General features: G+C 38.1%; 2 protein-coding genes, 1 long non-coding RNA gene, 1 other non-coding gene and 2 pseudogenes across 4 annotated transcripts in view; 4 read left to right on the forward strand and 2 right to left on the reverse strand.

The window, feature by feature from the left end:
- The window catches only part of LOC148738340 (uncharacterized), an 11,367-nt pseudogene extending 3,887 nt beyond the window's left edge, over positions 1 to 7,480 (forward strand).
- Positions 7,481 to 8,181: 701 nt separating this feature from the next.
- On the reverse strand, positions 8,182 to 9,864 carry LOC148738341 (uncharacterized; annotated as a pseudogene).
- Positions 9,865 to 9,918: 54 nt separating this feature from the next.
- Positions 9,919 to 13,198, reverse strand: LOC148738342 (uncharacterized). The gene is made up of 7 exons (XM_088749421.1): positions 13,192 to 13,198; positions 12,947 to 13,019; positions 12,863 to 12,902; positions 12,225 to 12,339; positions 11,869 to 11,991; positions 11,277 to 11,390; positions 9,919 to 10,856 (listed from the first exon to the last, which is right to left on the reverse strand). The coding sequence occupies exons 1-7, from the start codon at positions 13,196 to 13,198 to the stop codon at positions 10,525 to 10,527; spliced, it is 804 nt and encodes a 267-aa protein (XP_088605547.1). The 3' UTR covers positions 9,919 to 10,524.
- Positions 13,199 to 13,467: 269 nt separating this feature from the next.
- Positions 13,468 to 16,382, forward strand: LOC148738343 (uncharacterized). Its single transcript, XR_015997270.1, has 3 exons — positions 13,468 to 13,553; positions 13,704 to 13,844; positions 15,082 to 16,382. It is a non-coding gene; the product is annotated as an uncharacterized LOC148738343 (long non-coding RNA).
- Trnas-aga (transfer RNA serine (anticodon AGA)) lies at positions 16,258 to 16,331 on the forward strand. The gene has a single exon. It is a non-coding gene; the product is annotated as a tRNA-Ser (tRNA).
- A 1,597-nt stretch (positions 16,383 to 17,979) lies between the features above and the next one.
- LOC111342999 (uncharacterized) overlaps positions 17,980 to 22,500 on the forward strand; it is an 11,537-nt gene continuing 7,016 nt past the window's right edge. Inside the window, exons 1-4 of the mRNA XM_088750853.1 lie at positions 17,980 to 19,719; positions 21,108 to 21,370; positions 21,653 to 21,767; positions 22,247 to 22,342. Coding sequence (XP_088606979.1) covers positions 19,653 to 19,719; positions 21,108 to 21,370; positions 21,653 to 21,767; positions 22,247 to 22,342 — 541 coding nt within the window. The 5' untranslated portion in view covers positions 17,980 to 19,652. The remainder of the gene's footprint in view (positions 19,720 to 21,107; positions 21,371 to 21,652; positions 21,768 to 22,246; positions 22,343 to 22,500) is intronic.

Here is a 22,500-nt window from a genome sequence, read left to right on the forward strand (position 1 = left end):
GCGGAAACAAACTCACATTAGTTTTATATGATATGCTTGTTTCTACATATTGTATTCTTTTTTCTAATTCTGGAAGAGAAAGCTTCAGGCTTTACAACCATCGGTCTCGATGTTTCAAGTCCATGCTGATTGGGTCGATATTTTCTAATTGGTATTTTCTGTGTTTGCCGTAGTAACGTACCCAGTAAGGACAAAGTAAAGTTTCTTCAACGCCGGGCAGACTGCAAGTAAACATTTACGCAAATGTAAGTTTCCAGGAAGCCATCACATGGCAAGAAGCAGAAAATGCCACACTTGGAATCCTGATATCCATAGTCTCTACAAAACTCTTGCGAATCATTCGCCATAAAAATCCAAAGCTTTGAAGGTATCTGCAGAATCAATGTCATTTCTACTGTTTTATTAATTTTCTTTGTGGCATTTTTGCACTGCGGTGTCTTGATGTTTGGCTCTTTATCTTAGCGCTCTTCTCCGGTACTAAAAAAGGAGCTTATTTCCAACTAGACCTCACTTTTGGGCGGGCCAAAGCTCGACCAATCGATCAACTAACGGAGACTAACTGCATCTATGCCAAAATATATTAAGATAATGTTGGTAAGACTACTGATCGTAGCTTTAAAGGAGAACAGAAACACAGAAATGAAAGCAACACCAGGAGACAATTATTCTTTAACGAGATAAGAAAAACTTTAAAATGTCTGAGAGGTGAAAGCGATAACAAACGCTGCAAAGGTAGAGAAAGAAAGAAAGTAAGATTTCAAGAGGATGTCGTGGACTTTTATCCTCGGAAATTACATGGGAGAAAAAGTCATCTGTTACAGCGTTTGGAAGGAATTGTTTCAGGGTTCACAGAAGATTATGACGAATATCACTATTTATTATCCAACTACACTTCGTGAGTACAAATAACGCCATAGACGAGTAAAAATTTCACGTGGTATTTTTACTGTAGAGTACCGGTTAAAAAGGTTTTCTCGCATCGCGCAAGCGAATAATTCAATTGTAGTTAGGAAAAAAAATATGGCCGACAATTTGAATCATATTTCCGACGACGAAGAGTCAGAACGGCTGGCAAATATATATCCAAGTTTATTAGATGAATCGAACGAAGAAAAACAGCCAGACGACCTGGAAATTTCTTCACTTATTGAAGAAAAAAGAAACAGCAACACGACAACGCGCTTTGCATACTTCTGTCACGCACTCCCCGTAAATAAATATCCGCGAATTTCGCCCGCACTGAAATAACAGTTTGGCGTGTTGGATGATAAATAACTTATTAGACGTTTTGTTGTGTAGTATCGCTGAGTATTTTTACTCGTTATTTGTATTTTGACTCACCCTACGGGCTCGTCAAAATACGGTACAACTCGTAAAAATACTCAGCGATACTACACAACAAAACGTCTGATAAGATATATCTATTAAAGACAGCAGAGGCTCATAGCTAATAGGTCTAATGGTTTGAGAGAGAAACATAAGAAAGGGTATAAGGAAATGAGAGACTTCCTCGAAAATTAAGGTGAAAGACAGATGCACTGTATTGTAGACTATAGCATGAAGCATCTCGCTGACAAAAAGAAGTGCTGCAATTGTGGAAAAAGGGTAAAAACAAACATTCACACATTCCCCTTACAGGAATGTGTAAATGCAGAGTTTGACTAGGAGACGACAGGGGGAATTAAAAAACGTGTCCGTAGATAGAACTGTCCTCTTATATAACTGTCCTCTTACGAGAGTGTCCGTTAGCTAAGAGTTGACTGTGATTAATACCGTGAATTTCTAAGTTTTATGAAGTGAAAGATTGCTCTGTTCCAAGAAGAAATAGTCTCTTGTCTCGTTGATCCGTTTATAAAGGAAACAATGGTGGTGACTCATATGTCAGTAAAAAGCGATCGAATATTGTTATGTTTACTACACATTACCTCTTTCAAAAGTGCTTCAAATACGAAATATGTTTTGTTACCAAGTCAACAACTAAAATAACTATAGCAACATATATTAACGGCAACTTTTACATATCGTAAGCTTGATGAATTGGGCGATAACTTTTTTTCTAAGGTATTCACTTCACTGCATTGGAAAGAGCAGCCCTATTGTTACATTAACCAACTAATATCGAAAATAGTTGAATAACATCAGTCGACGGCGATCTGAGTGAATTATTCATGATTGGGTATATAATATGATGAAAAAGTATCAATTCAACAGATTTAAAATAAATGGGATAGAATAAATATATGAAGTTCATATATTTTGAACTGCGGTATTAGATATGTATGATGCACTATCCTCGCAGTAGATAGCGCTATTTATGCAATAGCGAAAATCAGACCTGAAAAAAATCAGGCCTGTACGGGACTCGAACCACTGACCTCTGCGATACTAGTGCAGCGCTCTACCAATTGAGCTAACAAGCCAACTGGGAGCAGGCCGTTAAGTTGGTTCGTAATAAACCCGTGAAAGTGATAAATTGGATAGAATAAATATATGAAGTTCATATATTTTGAACTGCGGTATTAGATACGTATGATGCACGATCCCATTTATTCTATCCCATTTATCACTTTCACGGGTTTATTACGAACCAACTTAACGGCCTGCTCCCAGTTGGCTTGTTAGCTCAATTGGTAGAGCGCTGCACTAGTATCGCAGAGGTCAGTGGTTCGAGTCCCGTACAGGCCTGATTTTTTTCAGGTCTGATTTTCGCTATTGCATAGATCACTTTCATAAATGGCTGCCGGATTAATATTCTTTTGTTTAAATGTAAATTTGCCTGGGTGGCCTCGCTTGAGATAATGTATTCTTTTGAATTTTGTACTGGAGAACGAGGCCGCCTAGGCAAATTTAAATTTGAACAAAAGAATATTAATCCAGCAGCCATTTATGAAAGTGGTCTATAAATAGCGCTATCTACTGCGAGGATCGTGCATCATACGTAGCTCTCGGAAAGATCGATCAAAATGATTGGTCTTTTACGGTGTGATACTTATCGACTTACATGATGTGTGTTGGTGGCAAAAAGAAAATTTGATGCCCTAAAAGCCGATATAAATCAAAAGGACAATTCGCCATCTTTGACCAGATCGCGCCTGCAACTTTGTTTAGCAGTCAACTTTGAAATTCAAATGAATAAAGGCTGATAGTTTCTAAAGAAACTGTTTGGGGCTGCGTCGGTGGGGGTAACGAAATAATTTGAATATATCAACAAAGTTGAAATGGTAAACTGGCCGCCGTTACGATTATAAAAGCTGATGTTTCGAGCGTTAGCTCTTCGTCGGAGCGAATAGAGGAATTGTGGGTTGTGTGTGCTTTTAAAGGCAGAAAAAGGAGCTACGTGATTGGTGGGAACATGCCAACGAAAAAAACACGAATAAATTAGTGGAATGAAAAGCGTTCGTTGATACCTGTGGGATTTAGACGCCGGTTTGAGAGATGAGCTTTTGTTCAAGAGTTTTACGGCTTTCCGAGCTACCTAGGTGTAAGGAAAGACCGCAGATTACCAGATGTTGCTTAGAAATTTGAAATTCATTTGAAATTTGAAATTCATTTGGCATGTTGTGTTTCTAGTCTACAAAGTTTAAGTTTAAAATGTAACAAAGACTTACGGCCACCAAACTATTTGACTTGTTATTTGTTAAGCTTGAGATAGTTGCTGGTCCACCGAAGAAAAAATAAGCCCGTGATATATTGGTCTCCTCTCAGCGTAAGGAAAAAGAAAATGGTTAAAAACCTGACACGCATAAAGAAGTCACTTACATATTTTATCTCAGGCTTACTGCCTACATTTGCCAAGTTTGAGCCAAATCGGTGATTTGAGGTCCATCGCCCCCTGCCCGGTTTTCTCGTCGAAACGCTCTTAAGATCACATATCCACCACTTACGTTCTCCTTTTTCCTTGTATTGCTTTGACTAATTACCTTCCACGAGAGAAAAAGTATAGTGTTCCTGAGAAAATTCTGTTAGTTTTTATTCGAATATTTTCTTTTTAATAGATAAGTGTGACAGCAATCCATGTCAGAACCATGGGAGCTGTACAGACGGTTACTGCCAATGTCAGCCTGAACTTGACGGAGAACACTGCGAGATAGGTTAGTATTTAGTTCTTCCACCAGCAATTCTTATAAAATCACAAGTCCACCACTTACCTTCTTCTTTTTCCTTGCATTGCATTGACTAATTATCTTCCACGAGAGAAAAAGTGTAGTGTTCCTTCGAAACTATCATCACTTTTCGTTTAATTTTTTTTTTGTCATAGATAAGTGTAAGAGCAATCCATGTCAGAACCAAGGGACCTGTAGAGACGGTAAATGCCAATGTCAGCCTGGATATTCTGGAGAATTCTGTGAGACAGGTTGGTTAAACCTTATTACTTTTGACTTCCTCTGAGGGGCAAAAATATGGCGGCGATATATACAAACCTAAATGTAACTTTCCACGGCCATTCTAAATTTTTTTCTAGTCGATGGTAATAATGATAATGATACTTAAATAGCTCTTTTACTTTACACTGAAGTACATGGTATATATATACAAACACACCCATAATTTTTCAGAATTTTTTCAGTACTGCTGCCTGATTTTTGAGTCTCGATTTCTTTTGTACGCTAAAATACATTCTTCGTGAAACGTTCCATTACTGAGACGCTACAACTTTCCCTTTTCAAAATATAATACTACATCTTAGTTTTCATTCATTATCCTCTGTAGTAAATTGAAGCAAGTTAACATTAATCCATATATTATTAATTGGCTTATTGGTTTTTTAAATCATAGAGAGTAGAGAGTTGTTGTCGATGGTCATAGTACTGAATTTGTTTCTATAAATAGGGGTGTTCCTCAAGGTACAGTCCTGGGGCCGGTCTTATTTTCTATTTTGATTAACAATATTAAAGCTAACAACAACAAACATATGAAACATATGTGTGAACTGCGGTTATGAGACGTATATGAGAACGATCCTTCGCAGTAAAGCACTATTTGAGCAATAGTGAAAATCAGACCTGAAAAAAATTTCAGGCCTGTACGGGACTCGAACCACTGACCTCTGCGATACTAGTGCAGCGCTCTACCAATTGAGCTAACAAGCCAACTGGGAGCAGGCCATCAAATTAATTCGATATAAACCCGTAGATGATAAATCAAACAACAACAAACATATGAAACATATGTGTGAACTGCGGTTATGAGACGTATATGAGAACGATCCTTCGCAGTAAAGCACTATTTGAGCAATAGTGAAAATCAGACCTGATTTAATTCGATATAAACCCTACGGGTTTATATCGAATTAATTTGATGGCCTGCTCCCAGTTGGCTTGTTAGCTCAATTGGTAGAGCGCTGCACTAGTATCGCAGAGGTCAGTGGTTCGAGTCCCGTACAGGCCTGAAATTTTTTTCAGGTCTGATTTTCGCTATTGCATAAATAGCGCTCTCCTCTGCGAGGATCGTGCATCATACGGATACTCATTTTAAGAGCATGTCCACGAGAAAACCGGGCAGAGCCGGCGGGGGGCGATAAACACTGCTTTTCGCTCGACCAATCGTCGATACGGTTTCTCCAAATGAATCCAGATCAATCCGGCTCGAAGGACCATGAAAATAAACGATTTTTTCACTAAACGTAACGAAAAACTTAGACATTACACTTCATTTTGACCATAACGACCCGAACGTCGAGCTTACGTTTTTGCAATACGTCATAAACTCGGACACAGTCTCCACTCACTCGGACCCAGTGTCCACCCACTCAGTATGCAACGCCTTACACAAATTGAAAATAAAATAACACAGAACATAAATTTTCATTTCGGAACAAAGGCCTATAGAGGCTTTGCACGGTCACGTGAAATCATAGCAACCGTTACTACGTCGCCATGACAGGGGGCAAGCTAAACAAACATGGCGGCAAAAGAGAAGAAGCGTGTGCCTTCGCTGCCGAAATATCGCGATTCTTTAAACGCCAGATGAAATATACGAAAAATATACGAAAAAAAGCTCGAAATGATAGCAGATATCGATCCTTATAATGTAACCAACCAGTTTTTCACCGATTCGATGGAAATGTGGCCCGATGTCGAATACATCGATATGGTAAATTTCCTGCTGCTATCGACGATTACTACACTCAAGAGCAAGTTAAAGCTTATAAAAGCCTCGAGGCATACCAGTTTTTTGTCGCGGGCTGGGTCAGACGTATATTCATAGGAAAAGCAACAGATGATGTGAAAATTCTCATCGGAAAGGTACGCATTTTTCGTTTAAGTTCGGTACTCGATATGGTCACTACAATTCAAGTCGTTTCTAAACTTAATGTGTGTTTATCAATGTTTCCCTTCAGGTTAATCATTCACAGAGACTAACCGATACTGCTGTAGAGCCATGGTTTGCGGCTAAAAGCGATGGAACAATTCTAACAGACAATTGCAACTGTATGGCGGGTTTGGGCAAAGTATGCTCACATGTTGGAGCGATGTTGTTTGCTGTCGAAGCTGGAGTTCCTATCATGAAAGCCAAAACATGTACGTCCGTTCCGTGCAAATGGCTTATGCCAACTCCAGTTGCTAATATTGAGTATCAAGAATTAAGAGACATTGAATTTACTTCCTCACAAACAATGAAAAAGAAGCTGGATTTGGAAATCGAAAATATTACGAAACCAACGACCCCAACAACTTTCTTGGGACCTGTGGCCAGTAAGAAAAAACCCGGTGCATATACTGCTTCAAAACATAAAATCAAAACTTTTTGTGAACGCTTATTCAAGTCGAATACTTCTCTAGCAATTTTGTCATTACTTTCACCCTACAGCAAGAATTATGTTCCAAAGAATGTCAACTTACCAGAACCACTGACTAGACTTTATAAACTGAAGAGGAACTGTCCGCAATGGACCTTGAAGGGTTAGTCGAAAAATCAAAGGAAATCTTCAACTCATTAAAAGTTACTGAGGAACAATCTGTGCAAATCGAAGAAACAACACGACAGCAAAGCAAGTCAAAGTTGTGGTTTGAGATGAGGTGTGGTCGAATAACAGCAAGCAAATCTCCTCAAGCTTGCCATACCAATCCTGATACACTCTCTGTCAGCTTGATTAATGTTATCTGCTATGGATCTCATTTCTCCTCAGATGCAACAAAGTGGGACTGTGATCATGAAAAACAGGCATTAAAGGAGTATGAGCAGGTAAATATCAAAAATATTTTATATTTTGTCAACCTGAGTTCCCCTACTTATCTATATATTGTTATTAAAAACTAGATCATTGGATAATGCAATTCAAGACTTTTTATTGGCTTAGCCATTATGGTATATCAGCCAATATACCATAATCTACAAATATGGTAAGCGTACGTGTCAGCTTAAAATCAAAAGGGAGCTAAAAATTTAATAAAATTTAATAATTTAATTTAACGTTTTTAATAAAACAATTATTCCACTCGCGCTTGTTGGATATGAGATGATTATAGCCAACTCGGCGCTACGCGCCTCGTTGGCTATCTATCATCTCATATCCAACGCGCGCTCGAAGAATAATTGTTAATTATTGTACAGGTTATGCAAAGCAAACATGAAAACTTCCACATAAAGGAGTATGGTTTGGTTGTCAGTCCCCAGTACCCTCACCTTGGTGCATCCCCAGAGTCCATGTCGTTATGTACTTGTTGTGGCCAAGGCGTTCTAGAAGTGAAGTGCCCATCTAGCATCAAAAGTTCCAAGATTCCAGATGCCGTTCATGCAAACAGGGATTTTTACGTGGAAGAGACGTGATGGCGAGTTCCAGCTCAAGCGAACCCATCCGTACTTTGCAAAAGTGCAACTCCAACTTGCATTGACTTCTACGGAGTTTACTGATTTTATTGTTTGGACACAACTAGGCATACATATAGAGCGAATTACAGCTGACAGCCAATTCACTGAGAGTCACCTGGAAAAGGCTAAGAAGTTTTACCTCTGTGGCATTCTTCCAGAGCTTCTGGTATTTCACTAGGCCCAAGAGAAATGATGATGTTTTGTATTGCTTTTGTAGAGTTAAGTTTGAGGATTCTCTGGTAATCAGTTGTACTAATAACAGGTGCTTATTTCGCAAATTCCACACAAAATGCTGTGGACTATCTAAGAAATCATCTATTAAGACATGGCTTTGTTCAGACTGCAGGAGATTGAAAGTAGCAGAATCAAGACAGCATTGATGAACAATAGTTTATTGGTTTTATTTGTATACTTTATTTATTAATATTCAAAATTTTAAATACTTTGTATGTAGTAATGACAATTGCAAATATTTTGTAATATGTTATTATTAAACCATTGAAAATTTTGTTATTTACTGACACAAAAGTAGATTAGTGAAACATTTCTATATCACTGAAACAAATTTTTGTTCAGAGTGAAACCCAGGGGCTACTGAGTGGGTCCGGGAGATTTTCTTTCCTCTTTTCCAAAGTCTCCCTGGCCCCACTCAGTAGCCCCTGGGTTCCCGAAGATGAATGAAAACACAAAATGTGTGGTTAATCTGAATCAATCTAATCCAATGTCATTCAATGACTCCCTCTGCCTTATTGTTATAATATTACATTTTGCATACCATACATTTAGTGACTTTTTTATTAACTGATTTTAATCTGGTGGAACAACTGACTTACAAATAGTAGTCAAGGCACAACAAACAAATGCTATTTTATCAAGTAAACATGGTTCTCCATCATTCTCTGTTTTAACATAATCAATTTGAATTATACCATGTTCTAAGATGGAATAATTCTGTCGCACGCAGCCAATCACTCTTTCCACATGTATCCTGACATTCGCTATAGTTCGTGTGGTTTCAATATCCAATGGGGCTAGTTATCGTTTTCCTCTAGTGAAGGCTGGAATCTTTAATCTAGCAGCATAAAGTCCACAGCTGTCTTCAATGTCGAAGCTTCAATCAGCAAGGACCAAGTCTCCAGTAGGTTTTCAGTATCAAGTAGGTTTTCTAAGATCCCACAGTGCTCTGTAATAAAATTATCAGAGGTCCCTCCTCCCCATCCTTTGGAAATAAATGAAACAGTTCCTTGAGGGGTTATCCCAATCAAGAATTTGGCAGTATTGTGATGCTTATGCGAGGACCATGTTTTTGCACGGGCCAACAAATCAGATGGATGGTCTATGAAGACTTCGAAGCAGTCAATTATCACAGCACAGGATGAGAATTTTTGTCTGAAACTTGCAGGCATGGTTAGTTGTAATGCATCTCTGTCAGGCCAGTGTACAAGGAAATACATACTTGAGTACATTACTCCAATGCAACTTTGAAACACTCTTGATACTGTAGAAGCATGTTTGCCAAATCTATATCCAAATTCCTGAACATGCAAATTTCAACGAAGTCTCATTAATGTTATCAAGAGCTGTTGGAACTTGGTTAGTGAAGTACGGCATGGAAGTCCAGGACTAATGAGATCAAGTACAGCAAGGAACACAGACATAGTTGTCAAACCAGTGTAAAACTTGAGCTTTTCTTCGTCTTTCGCCAAGCTTTCTCTCGTTAATTCAGAGGCTAAATGGGCAGATTTTGCCTGTTTCTCGAGCAGTTCTAAGTCTATTAATGTCATATCAGTTTGAATCTCGATTGAAATTGTTTGTTTTGGTCTCGGTTCGTCAGAAACCGAACATACTTCTTCTTGTATTTCATCGGGTCGAAGGTTGATCGATTCCACGGTACCGACACTTTCAACGACGTTTTCTTGCGTTATGTTTTCCAAGTGCTATTCTCTTTTTGACTGACAATCTTTCAAATCCACGTTTGTGGCGTTTGAGAGTGGATTCCTTCGAAGCACGACAGACAGATGCCGACGAGTGACCCATAGCAATTGAAGGTGCTCAGTCTGGATTAGCTTCTTCGTAAACTGCTGCTAGTTCTCCTAAAAGTAAACAGATAAGTGATAAGTTTAGAAAATAACATAACTTTAGAGCATCTAGATTAATATTAAAAGATTCTTTTAATTTCATACCTTTGTGAAAGTGAACTGAGCAAACCAAAGGATTCTTGATCTCTCCGTTTGAGACGGCATCGCGACGAATGTTTGCAAGCCATTCATCTATCTCCTCTACGGCTTGATATTTCTCTTGTTTGGTCGCCTTTATTGCCTATGACTTTCGAAACATTGAAAAATCGTAAATTTTCATTCTTTTTCGAGCTATTTGAGCATCCTACTACACAGGAAAACTTCCCTATGTTGACAGTACGCTTGGATTGTGTTTTTTGGCTCCCTGTCGTGGCGGCGTAGTAACGGTGGCTAGGATGTCACGTGACCATGCAAAGCCTCGATAGTGCGATCTAAACGTGGAATATTATAACCAGGTATGACAATGGTATCGTCAGGAATTAAATCACTCAGCCATGTCTCAGTAAAACAATCAAAGTCGACGGAGGAATTAAGCACGGTATAACGAATTTCATCAATCTTTGGAGCAAGTGACATAGTATTAGAGAGCAGAAGAGCGGGAACATGAGCTGAAAGGCAACTCCGTTGATTTGAGTTAAAGCTGGAAGCTGGATTCGCGGTTGATGTTATTGCAGAAAAAGGTGTTGTTGCGAATATGTAACAAGTCCGTATGCAAATTGGTTATTTCACTGCCAGGGACACTAAAAGTGATGTTTTGAAAATTTGTAGATTCCCTTTCAAGGTCGACAGCTATAGAGTGTTGTTTTCTGGCACCGGCACGGTAACCACGTCTAGTAGGTGTTGTTCTTGTTAGCCGAAGTTGGGTAAGCGTCTTCCACAATGAAGAGTTCAATCGCTGTAGCTTTAACTTTGAAAAAGTAGCGTTCAGGGCAGGTCGAGAGTACGTGTGGGCCATTGCGAGACTAGCTGAAGAGAATTGATGTAAATAATAGGGCGTAGAGGCAGCAAAACCCAAGAAAAAATATATAAAATTCCTATAAATTCCTAAAAATTCGGGAGCAAAGAGGGTTTGCTGCCTATCGGGCGCTCCCTCGTTTCTTCGCTTCTTCTTTCATCAGTAGATCTTGCTAGTTAGCTACAGAGATTTGGCAAGATCATTGAAAATTGTTCTGTGGTAAGAGGAATTATTTTCAATTTATACATAACTCCATAATTCCATAAAATGTCTTTGGATTAAAGAATTTAGTAAATGCCAGTCGACATCTGTAGTGATATCTATAAATCGGGTCGATGCAGTTGTCATCGATCTTGAAAATGTTACAGAAACAATAATTAATTCCTATAATATCCACTTTCAAGTAGAATAAAAAACATCGTTTAGCAAACCTGTTTCACAATGAGCGCCAGTGAATCCTTGTAAACATGTGCAGTTGTATCCATTACTTTGCTGGATACAGGCCCCTTCATTGTAACATGGATTTTGTTCACAGCCCAAAATTTCTGAATAGAAAAAAACTTTAAAACGCGCTTTAAGTGATTTAAGGGATGCTTTTTCTTTATTCGTGCTTCAGGAAAATGTTCTGCCGATATAGGAAGGCTTTTGCATCATAAGTCATTTTTGATGTTCATAACTGTGACAGTTATAAGGGTCAGGAGACAATCTCGAAGCCTTTATCCCTTTTAAAATCCTCCCGTTTGTCTTTGTAAATGGTGTGTCGTGTATCATAAAGCACTTCCCAATCGAGCCTGGTAAAGCCAAACCAACACAAAATAGACTTGCAGATCAGAAATAAACGTTTGACGTGACTAGAAGTCGGAGGAAAAGTAAAAGTGACACAGCTAACCGGCCTTAAGCACACTGAAAGCTTCTGTTACTGATCACCTCTAGAGAGCAATCCACGGGTGGAACATTTCCTGCTGAACCTTTTGAATACGGTGTACAGGGAAAAGTCAAACAAATTAACGTTAGTTTCCTTACCCACACAAATTTGACCATTTTCCTCGTAACCAGGTTTGCATTTACAGACAAATGATCCCACAGTATTATGGCATTCAGCATTAGCATCACATTCGTGAGTTTTCTTTGCACATTCGTCAATATCTAGAAAGCGAGTATCAACTTGAAATGCACATCTTTCGTAATTAACAAAAATATTGAAATAATGGTCAGTAATCACAAAACTCTTAGGAGCTTTTGAAAGCCATGGGTATGTTATAAACTAAAACAATCTCTTAACATCGATTACACAGATTGGTTCCAGAATATGGATCGCGTTTAATAAAGTTGGAGATAAAAACCGGTTCAAAGTGCGAGCACATCTTTACTTGCCTCACCTTGTTCACATTGGGATCCCGTAAATCCATCAGAACATATGCATCGATATCGCTTGTGTGTAAAACCGGATTGACAAATGGCGTTGTTCACGCAGGGAGCACGACCACAAGGATTCTGGAAAATGATAAATCGAAATTAACGAATATTACAAATGTGAGTCGATAAGAAATCCCGTAAGAATATAAGTAACTAATGTTTAAATAAGAAATGAAATCGTAAGAAAGAGTTAAGTAATCGGGTAAACAACTGAAGATATGTCGTGGAATCACCATTCTTAGGAATATTTTTACTGGACCAGGGAAACCTCTTCATTTGTTTTAATGTAGTGAACATCGTTACAAAGTGCAAAAGAAATGATTATTGAAAAAGATAAATGAAAAAGTGCGATAATAAGTAATCGCGTAAGCGTGTAAATAACTAAATTAAGAGATGGGTGAGTAAGCGTTTAAACAAATGGAAACTACTATAATAATAGCGCCATTGAAAGCAATTTTCTTGCTGGTCCAAGGGAGCCTGTTGATTTGGTTCCAAAATAGTAAACACTGTAACAGAGGTGAATGCATTAACAAACAGAGAAATTTCCTTCCAACTTAATGAGATAAACTTAAATGATTGCTAAAAGATACTGTATCCTTACTCTTGTTCCATGGTAAACAGGAAAAGTTAGGTAAGTGGACCTAGAATATCAACCACAACTGATTCAACTGAAGTTGGGACGTACTCTATTGGATTGGGAATGGATGTCTCCTCTGAAATGACCGGATGATTTTTTTCCAGTAGGTAAAAATTTTCCGCTTAAAAAGCGGAAAAAATCACAAAAATCTTCAACATTAAAGATGAACGTAAAGAAGAAAGTTAAAAACGTAAAATATATATGAATAACAATTGGAAGAGAAAAGCAAATAAATGGCATGATATGACAACTCGTAATAAAAGCTACGTAAAGGCAAAGTGACGTACTCTTACCATCCATGCAAGATAAAACATTCTTAATTAGCAAGAAAAAACCGAAGTGCAGAAGAAAACCCATGTAGGTGAGATCACCTTTCTAAACATGAATGGAGGCTGGTGAGAGTTTTTCCACAACCTGACGAAGTTCAAGTTTTAATTAGCACCAATAAGTTTCCTCACACGTATCCAATTAACAATTAAGGCTGTTTTAAAGGCGAACGTCATAACCAGCAGTTTCAGCCAATAGAAGCGTTGTTGATGTCCTGGTACTTAATTATGACTTATGGGAAAGTCGTTTTATTTGAGGTTTCTACAGAGAAGTCGTATGTCAGTGCAGGTTTACATTTCGCGGAAATTAGGAGACATTCAGTGCCAAGGTATCATTTCAGGGTTTAATTCTAATGGTTTTTACAAGACTGAAAATCGAATTTCCTTACTATTATTTATTTATGTATTGTTTGTGACTGACAGCGTGATATTTGTGATTCCTTGCGTAATTTCTTAATTTTTTGCGGTACACAATGCAGGATGAGGAGCAAAAAAGTGGTTCCAACGAGTAAGCTGGCTGCATTAAAGGAGCGTTTTCTAAGTTATTCCACAAATTTTGACTTACCGGCCTCTCTGACGATAGATTAACGTTGGCTTAACTTACACACAGCTGTCCTCAGGTAACATAATTAAAACTGAAACTTTAAACTTGAATTTTAAAAGCCTTTTGTGGCCACCTGCCTAAAATGAAACATTCTGTTTTGGCGAATTCATAATTTGTTTATTGTATTCATATGTAGGTCTTCTAGTTTTCGACCTCATTAATTTACGCTCATTCTTTTCGTTTTTTCACGTATCATTCATGTACCATCATTTTATCGCTATATTTTTTATGTTTCACGCCCCTTCTGGCAGTGTGTGGTTTTTTCCTCTCTGTAAAACCTCTTCGCTGCGAGCTTTTCGTCTCGTATCTTTATATTTTAATTTTTTCCATCTTATTTGTTAGTATATTTTGTTAAGATGTTTTTCTGCCTTTCGGGAGTTTACTTCTTCTCACGTGTACATTAAAAGAGTAGTAAATTGAGTGCTGAATAAAAGTGTGCTACTTTAGGCGGGCCCTAGCCTCTTCACATTCCTTCAAAATATTTCAGTTGTATATTGTATGTTACTAATCTATGTCATAACCTATGAAATAGAATAAAGATGTTTTTCTGCCTTTCGGGAGTTTACTTCTTCTCACGTGTACATTAAAAGAGTAGTAAATTGAGTGCTGAATAAAAGTGTGCTACTTTAGGCGGGCCCTAGCCTCTTCACATTCCTTCAAAATATTTCAGTTGTATATTGTATGTTACTAATCTATGTCATAACCTATGAAATAGAATAAAGAAAAAGGGGGTAAGGGAAGACGAATCACGTCCAATAACAAGAGAACCTAATTATCTTAATTCGGGGTTGGTAAGTCTATCTATTTCTCAAGTTCCCATCCGTGGGACTCCTTACCACCCCTAACAAGCCCCTAGATTTACCCCACTAAGTCAGAAATCCTCAGGTTCTAAGAGGTAGCAATCATTCCGAGGGTCCAATCATTAAAAGAGGTTTAAAGAAATATTACCATGGCAACAGGATATATAAAGACATCCTTTTACCCTGGAAAGATGATCATATGAGTCTCCTGAGCGAGGAGGGACCTGTAAAGAGCACTTTATTTCCTAACTTTCCTTAAAGCCTATTTGATTGAAACAACTAAAAAATTTACAGAGTAAAATCAGCCATGCGATTGGTTGAGCCTGAAATGACAGTCAGACCTCTTTCCTCTGATCGAGGCGGTCCTTAAATGAAATTAACAAACTTGCTGATATCCGAAATCGTTTTCTCAAGAGACGATAATAATCTCCTTCTTTTCTTTTTTGTCCATAGGTTTCTATGTTATTAAACAAAGTTATCAAGCTCTTGATCAGTCAGCTGTATCTTTTGGGTTAAATGGTTATTTTTTGCTAGGGTTTCGAACTCTTAATGTTAAAGAAAAAAAATTGGCTCTAAGTTTGCTAAGGGTTTTGTTTAATCGACCCCTTCCGGCAATAAATTTGTTGTCGGTATCCACAATTTTCGATTTATATTTTTCGCTAAAACTTTTGTCTCTCACTCGACGCTATGATCGTGGGTGGAGGGGTGCGATAGGAATACAAAGTTAGGAATACTAAGTTAGGAATACTAATCTACTACAGGCCGATAAATACTACTCGTATGTGTGACTCAAACCGGCTTTTTTCAATTCATTCTGCTCTACTCAAAAATTTCATTCAACACGATAACTTTGCATTTGCTCTATTGGCAAACAACAAAGCTGGATACAAGATATTTTCATCCCTGGAGTGTTTTCCGGCGGATGTTACAAAGGTCAAGAGGTGAAGCAAACAATGTACATTGGTGATGAACATTCTTTTCCTGTTGGAATGGCTCGGGTAAGACAACCCAGAGTGAATCCGAGTAAGTTTTTTTCTATTTTTTGCCGTTTAGTGACAAAGATATTTTTTACTTTCACACACACGTCATTTTATCTGTTATAGTCATGCAAATATCATTGAGTGTGATAGAGAAGCGACCACTGTCCGAACTTGAATGTAGAGTAAAATAAGTAGAATAATCTATTGACGTTTCGTGGAAAATATATGATAATAGTGATAAATGTCTCGGCTTTAAACCATTACAACTTATAGCTTTTAAATAAATTGCGTTTTTATGAACGATAAAGTTGCGTTTTGATAGACAATATTACTTTGCCCCCGCTACCATGAGGTTTCAAGCAAATTTTGATCTGCATAATAATTTACAATTATTCACCAATGCAAAGTGGAGGTAAATATTCACTACTCTCAAATTTTAAAAAATTAGTTTATTTCTCTCAATACACCAAAAAACGATCGGAAATTAAACTCGTGACGCGCGGTTTGTCTCTTTGGCTGCTCGGAGGTGAATAGTGCTTGCTAATCACCTCATAATTGGCAAATCAGCGGGTGCGAAAAGCACTATTCAATCGTGTGGTTTAAATTAACATCTATATTTCACCACATATTGACCCTTGCTCACCATAGAGTCTCCAGTAGCTCAGTGGTTAGAGCATCCGACTAGATCTCGGAGGGTCGTGGGTTCAAGTCCCATCTGGGGCTCGGATTTTTTCTATTACACTAAAAATTGTTTCATCTTTACATGCTCACTTTGGAGGTTGGTTGGCTGCATCTTGATATGCCTTAATGTGACAGCGTGATGCTGTTAGTGAGTTTTCACAGGTGCTTACCAATACTTGGCTGTGTAGCCGCGCGATGCGGTTCCAGTCGAGGCCCACATATTGACCCTTGCTCACCATAGAGTCTCCAGTAGCTCAGTGGTTAGAGCATCCGACTAGATCACGGAGGGTCGTGGGTTCAAGTCCCATCTGGGGCTCGGATTTTTTCTATTACACTAAAAATTGTTTCATCTATATTTCTAATTAAAAATATGAATGGGAAATACCACTGACTGAAATGAATCCCAAAATAAACTTCTTGATAGTGTATAAGTTCCAAAGTACATGCAAACATTGTTCCAAGAATACTTCGAGGGATACTCGACAAAGGACGAAGACAAGACCATCTACAATATACCAGGCTGGAATCTTGTGGACAATGTTGCGAGGAATTACGAGCTATTACAACTTTGCCCAAAGCCATGGCGATATCAATATGCCAAGGAAACTGGAACTGTAACAAAGTGGGGACAGTTTTCATTTTGTCGTGGAGGACGATTTCTAGCAGACCTCGGGTATAAGAACCAAAGCAGATTTGGCATGGCTACAAATTTACAAAACAACTATTGGCTTGACAATAGTTGTTGACAATTAATGTATATATTTATATGAATATCATTTACAAATATTGTAGATAGGAATTCTTCAAGCTTTACAACCATCGGTCTCGATGTTTCAACTGAAGTCCATGCTGATTGGGTCGAGATTTTTCAATTGGTATTTTCTGTGTTTTCAGTAGTAACGTACCTACTTGCGACAAAGTAAAGTTTCTTCAACGCCGGGAGAACTGCAAGTAAACATTTACACAAGTGTAAGTTTCCAGGAAGCCATCACATGGCAAGAAGCAGAAAATGCCACACTTGGAATCCTGATATACATAGTCTCTACAAAACTCTTGCGAATCATTCGCCATAAAAATCCAAAGCTTTCAAGGTATCTGCAGAATCATTGTCATTTGTAGTGTTTTATTAATTTTCTTTGTGGCATTTTTGCACTGCGGTGTCTTGATGTTTGGCTCTGTATCTGAGCGCTCTTCTTCGGTACTAAAAGGAGCTTATTTCCAACTAGACCTCACTTTTGGGCAGACCAAAGCTCGACCAATCAATGAACTAACAGAGACTAACTGCATATATGCCAAAATATATAAAGATAATGTTGGCAAGACTACTGATTATACCTTTAAAGGAGAAGAGAAACACAGAAATGAAAGCAACAGCAGGAGACAATTATTCTTTAGATGAATCGAACGAAGAAAAACAGCTAGACGACCTGGAAATTTCTTCATTTATTAAAGAAAAAAGAAACAGCAACACGACAATGACGCGCTTTGCATACTTCTGTCACGCACTCCCCGTAAATAAATATCCCCGAAATTCGCCCGCACTGAAATAACAGTTTGACGTGTTGGATGATAAATAACTTATTAGACGTTTTGTTGTGTAGTATCGCTGAGTATTTTTACTCGTTATTTGCATTTTGACTCGCCCTACGGACTCGTCAAAATACGGTACAACTCGTAAAAATACTCAGCGATACAACACAACAAAACGTCTAATAAGATATATCTATTAAAGACAGCAGAGGCTCATAGCTAATAGGTCTAATAGATTGAGAGAGAAACATAAGAAAGGGTATAAGGAAATGAGAGACTTCCTCGAAAATTAAGGTGAAAGACAGATACACTGTATTGTAGACTATAGCATGAAGGATCTCGCTGACAAAAAGAAGTGCTGCAATTGTGGAAAAAGGGAAAAAAACAAACATTCACACATTCCCCTTACAGGAATGTGTAAATGCAGAGTTTGACTAGGAGACGACAGGGGGAATTAAAAAACGTTTCCGTAGATAGAACTGTCCTCTTATATCACTGTCCTCTTACGAGAGTGTCCGTTAGCTAAGAGTTGACTGTGTTTAATACCGTGAATTTCTAAGTTTTATGAAGTGAAAGATTGCTCTGTACCAAGAAGAAATAGTCTCTTGTCTCGTTGATCTGCTTATAAAGGAAACAATGGTGGTCGCTCATATGTCAGTAAAAAGCGATCGATATTGTTATGTTTACTACACATTACCTCTTTCAAAAGTGCTTCAAATACGAAATATGTTTTGTTACCAAGTCAAGAACTAAAATAACTATAGCAACATCTATTAACGGTAACTTTTACATATCGTAAGCTTGATGAATTGGGCGATAACTTTTTTTCTAAGGTATCCACTTCACTGCATTGGAAAGAGCAGCCCTTTTGTTACATTAACCAACTAATATCGAAAATAGTTGAATAACATCAGTCGACGGCGATCTGAGTGAATTATTCATGATTGGGTATATAATATGCTGAAAAAGTATCAATTCAACAGATTTAAAGCAAACTTTATCTTTGAAATTGCCATTCTTACTCCCCACCACTTTATTCTTGTTTTTCACGTTACCATGTTCCCATACATAGCGTAGCCTCATTTCTCATTACATAAACCACACACAACCCCAAATTCCTCTATTGTTTTCGACGATGGACGAACACTCAAAACGTCAACTTTAAAAACTCTCTGCGGAAGCTAATTTGCATTTCCAACTTAGTTGATTACACCAAATCATCTTGAAACTCACCACATGACCTATTTCATCCTAGATCATTGACAACGGACTTTTCATTTATATTGCCTTCGGAACCACCTGCTGTAAAAAAATAACTGTATGCATTCATCCTGTCGCCTTTATTCGCCACACACTTTTTAACTATAACGGACGTTAAAATAACTTCCCCCTGATGGGAAATCTAACACTGAGAAAATTTTGTTGAAAAAACGCCAATAACTTCAGTTCCTCATGAAGGGATGTAATTTTATCCAACTGTTTTTATAAACTATATGCATACATAAGTTTTGTGAGCTGTTGCCAGGCAACAGGAGATAGCTGGGAGGAATATCCTTTGAAACCAAAGAAACGCCACAGATTATTTAACTACAATGGGCGTTAAAACAACTTTCTCCTGACGGAAAATCTAACACTGATACAATTCTGTTGAAAAACCAGTAGTAAAATAAAAATTATTTTTGAAGGGAAATTTTATTCTTATTTGTCAAAACTCGTCATTGACTAATTTTCAGTCGGCTGTATGACGTATGACATCACAATAGCCAACTAAAACAGACGGCTATCTTAAAGACAGCTTATTGCTGATGAACATGTGAAGTACCTCAAGTTGCTATGATTTCTTTAGTCCACTTTGTCTTTTTCTTGCTTATTCTTCAGAATGGTTTGGCCCGTTTAGATGGTAAGTTCTTCGTGGTTTTTTTCATATAACTTTTACCCTTTTCACACTCTTAGCTTCTCGTATCAATTCACGACTTACCAAACAACCAAAACAAACCTGTCTCAATATCCGAAAGGGAAGCATTTAAGAGTATTTAGTGCACGTAAATTGTTGTGTTTCTCAATTTATCCTGCCGCACTGTATCACATTATTGCACATATTTTTGTAGTCGAAATTATTTGAATGTGGGTGACATTCAACAATATTAGTTCCCTTCTCTGAAACCCAAAGATGAGTGTATTCGCTTGATTTTCTCAATAGGAATTTATTTTTGGCAACCGATTTCCGCTTTCTACAATTTTTCTGAAGAAATCACCATACAACCGAACGTTTGGCTGCATCCCTTACCTTCCGCTCAGCTTTGCCGACCATACGAAATAAATTGTGTCACAAACCCAAGGTTATAACATTTACGTGGAAAATCGCATAATGACTCAGACTATCTCTTTGTTTTTTTGTTCGTTTTATTTCTTCTAAACACTCATATTGGCTGATATGATAGTTTCAAGCTATATTAGAGTAAAGGCTGATAGTTTCGAAAGAAACTGTTTGGGGCTGCGTCGGTGGGGGTAACGAAATAATTTGGATATATGAACAAAGTTGAAATGGTAAATTGGCCACCGTAACGATTACAAAAGCTGACGTTTCGAGCCTAAGCCCTTCGTCGGAGCGAATAGAGGAATTGTGGGTTGTGCGTGCTTTTAAAGGTGGAAAATGGAGCTAAGCTAGCCTCCCGGTTAGCTCAATTGATAGAGCGCTGGACTGATGTGCGGGAGGTCGAGGGTTCGAGCCCCGGCCGGACCAACACTCAAGGTCTTAAATGATAATTGAGAAGAATATGCTGCCTTTCTATAACATCAAGAAATGGTTTAGATATTCTAGTCTTCTCGGATAGGGACGAATAAATGGAGGTCCCGTCTCCTGCAGGGTTAGGGGTAGGAGACGTTAATTTCCCACGTACGAGATTACTGTGTGATGGATGTCCTCCCTTGGGGTGGGATGGGTGGGTGTTGTCTTGGGATTATATGAGCCTCTGGCTCGGGCAATATGGGCAACCATGCCCCACGCAAAGACATTAAACTTGATTACGGGACTACAGGATTACAGAAACGTCAGCTTTTGTAATCGTTACGGTGGCCAATTTACCATTTCAACTTTGTTGATATATCCAAATTATTATATTAGAGTAAGGTCACTTTTCCTACATTACTAGATAATTTAATACCTTTACTTTCTGAATTGTGAAATAGACGTACCTGCAAACCGATGACATAGTAGTGATACATTTATGACATCGTTTTGTTTTAATAATTTTGTTATTTTCCTCCCGACAATCTCAACTATTTCAGGTAATTGTCGTGTATTAGCATTTCCATCTTCGTTACTCTTCGAAGGGGAGCGTCTTGTTAACCACACCATAGCAACCATCAGGGTGATTGACAGAGACACGTGTGAGTTTCGTTGTTACCTGGAACACAATTGTGTCAGTATAAACTTCAAAGTACGTCCGAGAGGACCTGAGACAAAGAACTGTGAACTGAACAACTCAACTAGTAAAGAACATGAGAAGGACCTGATCAAGGCAGCAAACTATATTTATCATGGAACAAATGTAAGAAAATTATCTAATGGGAGAAAAAAACTAAGTTAAAAGGTTGTGATCATTATTTTTTACTTCAACAAATGATTATTAAGTATTCATCAGTCATTAACGATAAGGCGGCTTTAAGTAAAAATCAATACTCAAAACTTCTCTACTTGGCAATCCCTTACAAAACGTGAATAATAATAAAATCGATTTCAGGATAAGAGAGTAAAAAAAACAGAAACAATGAAAAATAAAATAATGAAACAATTTTGCTCATAGGTAGTCTTTTCATTTTCCCTCTTTCAGAATGCCTGTGGTAACTCACCGTGCAAGAACGAAGCAACCTGTCAGTCAGGTTTTACTTCTTCACGATATCGCTGCTTATGTCCTCCTGGAATTACTGGCCACAACTGTGAACATGGTAGGAGATTGTATTTCTGCTTCCCAGTTTTTTTTTGTCATGTGAAACAAAATTGTTCAAGTACAATGAATGCACTAATCGTAGATGAAACTTGGATGGGGCAGAAGAGAAAGATAAACAAGGCCGGAGACAGGGGTTGGCAAAGGTGACGGGGACGAGGAGGAGGACTGGGAAGGGGAAATCCACGGCTACGGCGATAGGGAATGGAATAGGAAGTAAATGGGGACAGTGGAAATCGATGGCTGTCAAGTAATAAACTAGCAATGTTAATTTTTACATTTATAATTAAAAGAAATTTATTACAGATACTTTATGTGGCCAGGTGAGTTTTTTCAACTCCTTCCCCTGGTGAAATCACAAGTCCACTACTTACTATCTCTTTCTCCCATACCCTTCAGTGACTAATTGACGGCTGCTAGTAAGAGAGCAAAAGCATACCTTTTGAGCACCTTGGTCACTTGTTTTCTTTTGAGTCATAGATAAGTGTGACAGCAATCCATGTCAGAACCAAGGGAACTGTACAGACGGTAAATGCCAATGTCAGCCTGGATTCTCAGGAGAACACTGCGAGATAGGTCAGTTACACATTACTATCATCGGAAACATTTAGTTCTTCCATCAGTAATTCTTATAGAATCACAAATCCACCACATACCTCCTCCTTTTTCCTTGCGTTGCATTGACTAATTATCTTCCACGAGAGAAGAAGTATAGTGTTCCTAGGAAACGTTCG

Source organism: Stylophora pistillata, chromosome 2 (assembly GCF_964205215.1).
Source record: "Stylophora pistillata chromosome 2, jaStyPist1.2, whole genome shotgun sequence".
Classification (NCBI taxonomy): domain Eukaryota; kingdom Metazoa; phylum Cnidaria; class Anthozoa; order Scleractinia; family Pocilloporidae; genus Stylophora; species Stylophora pistillata.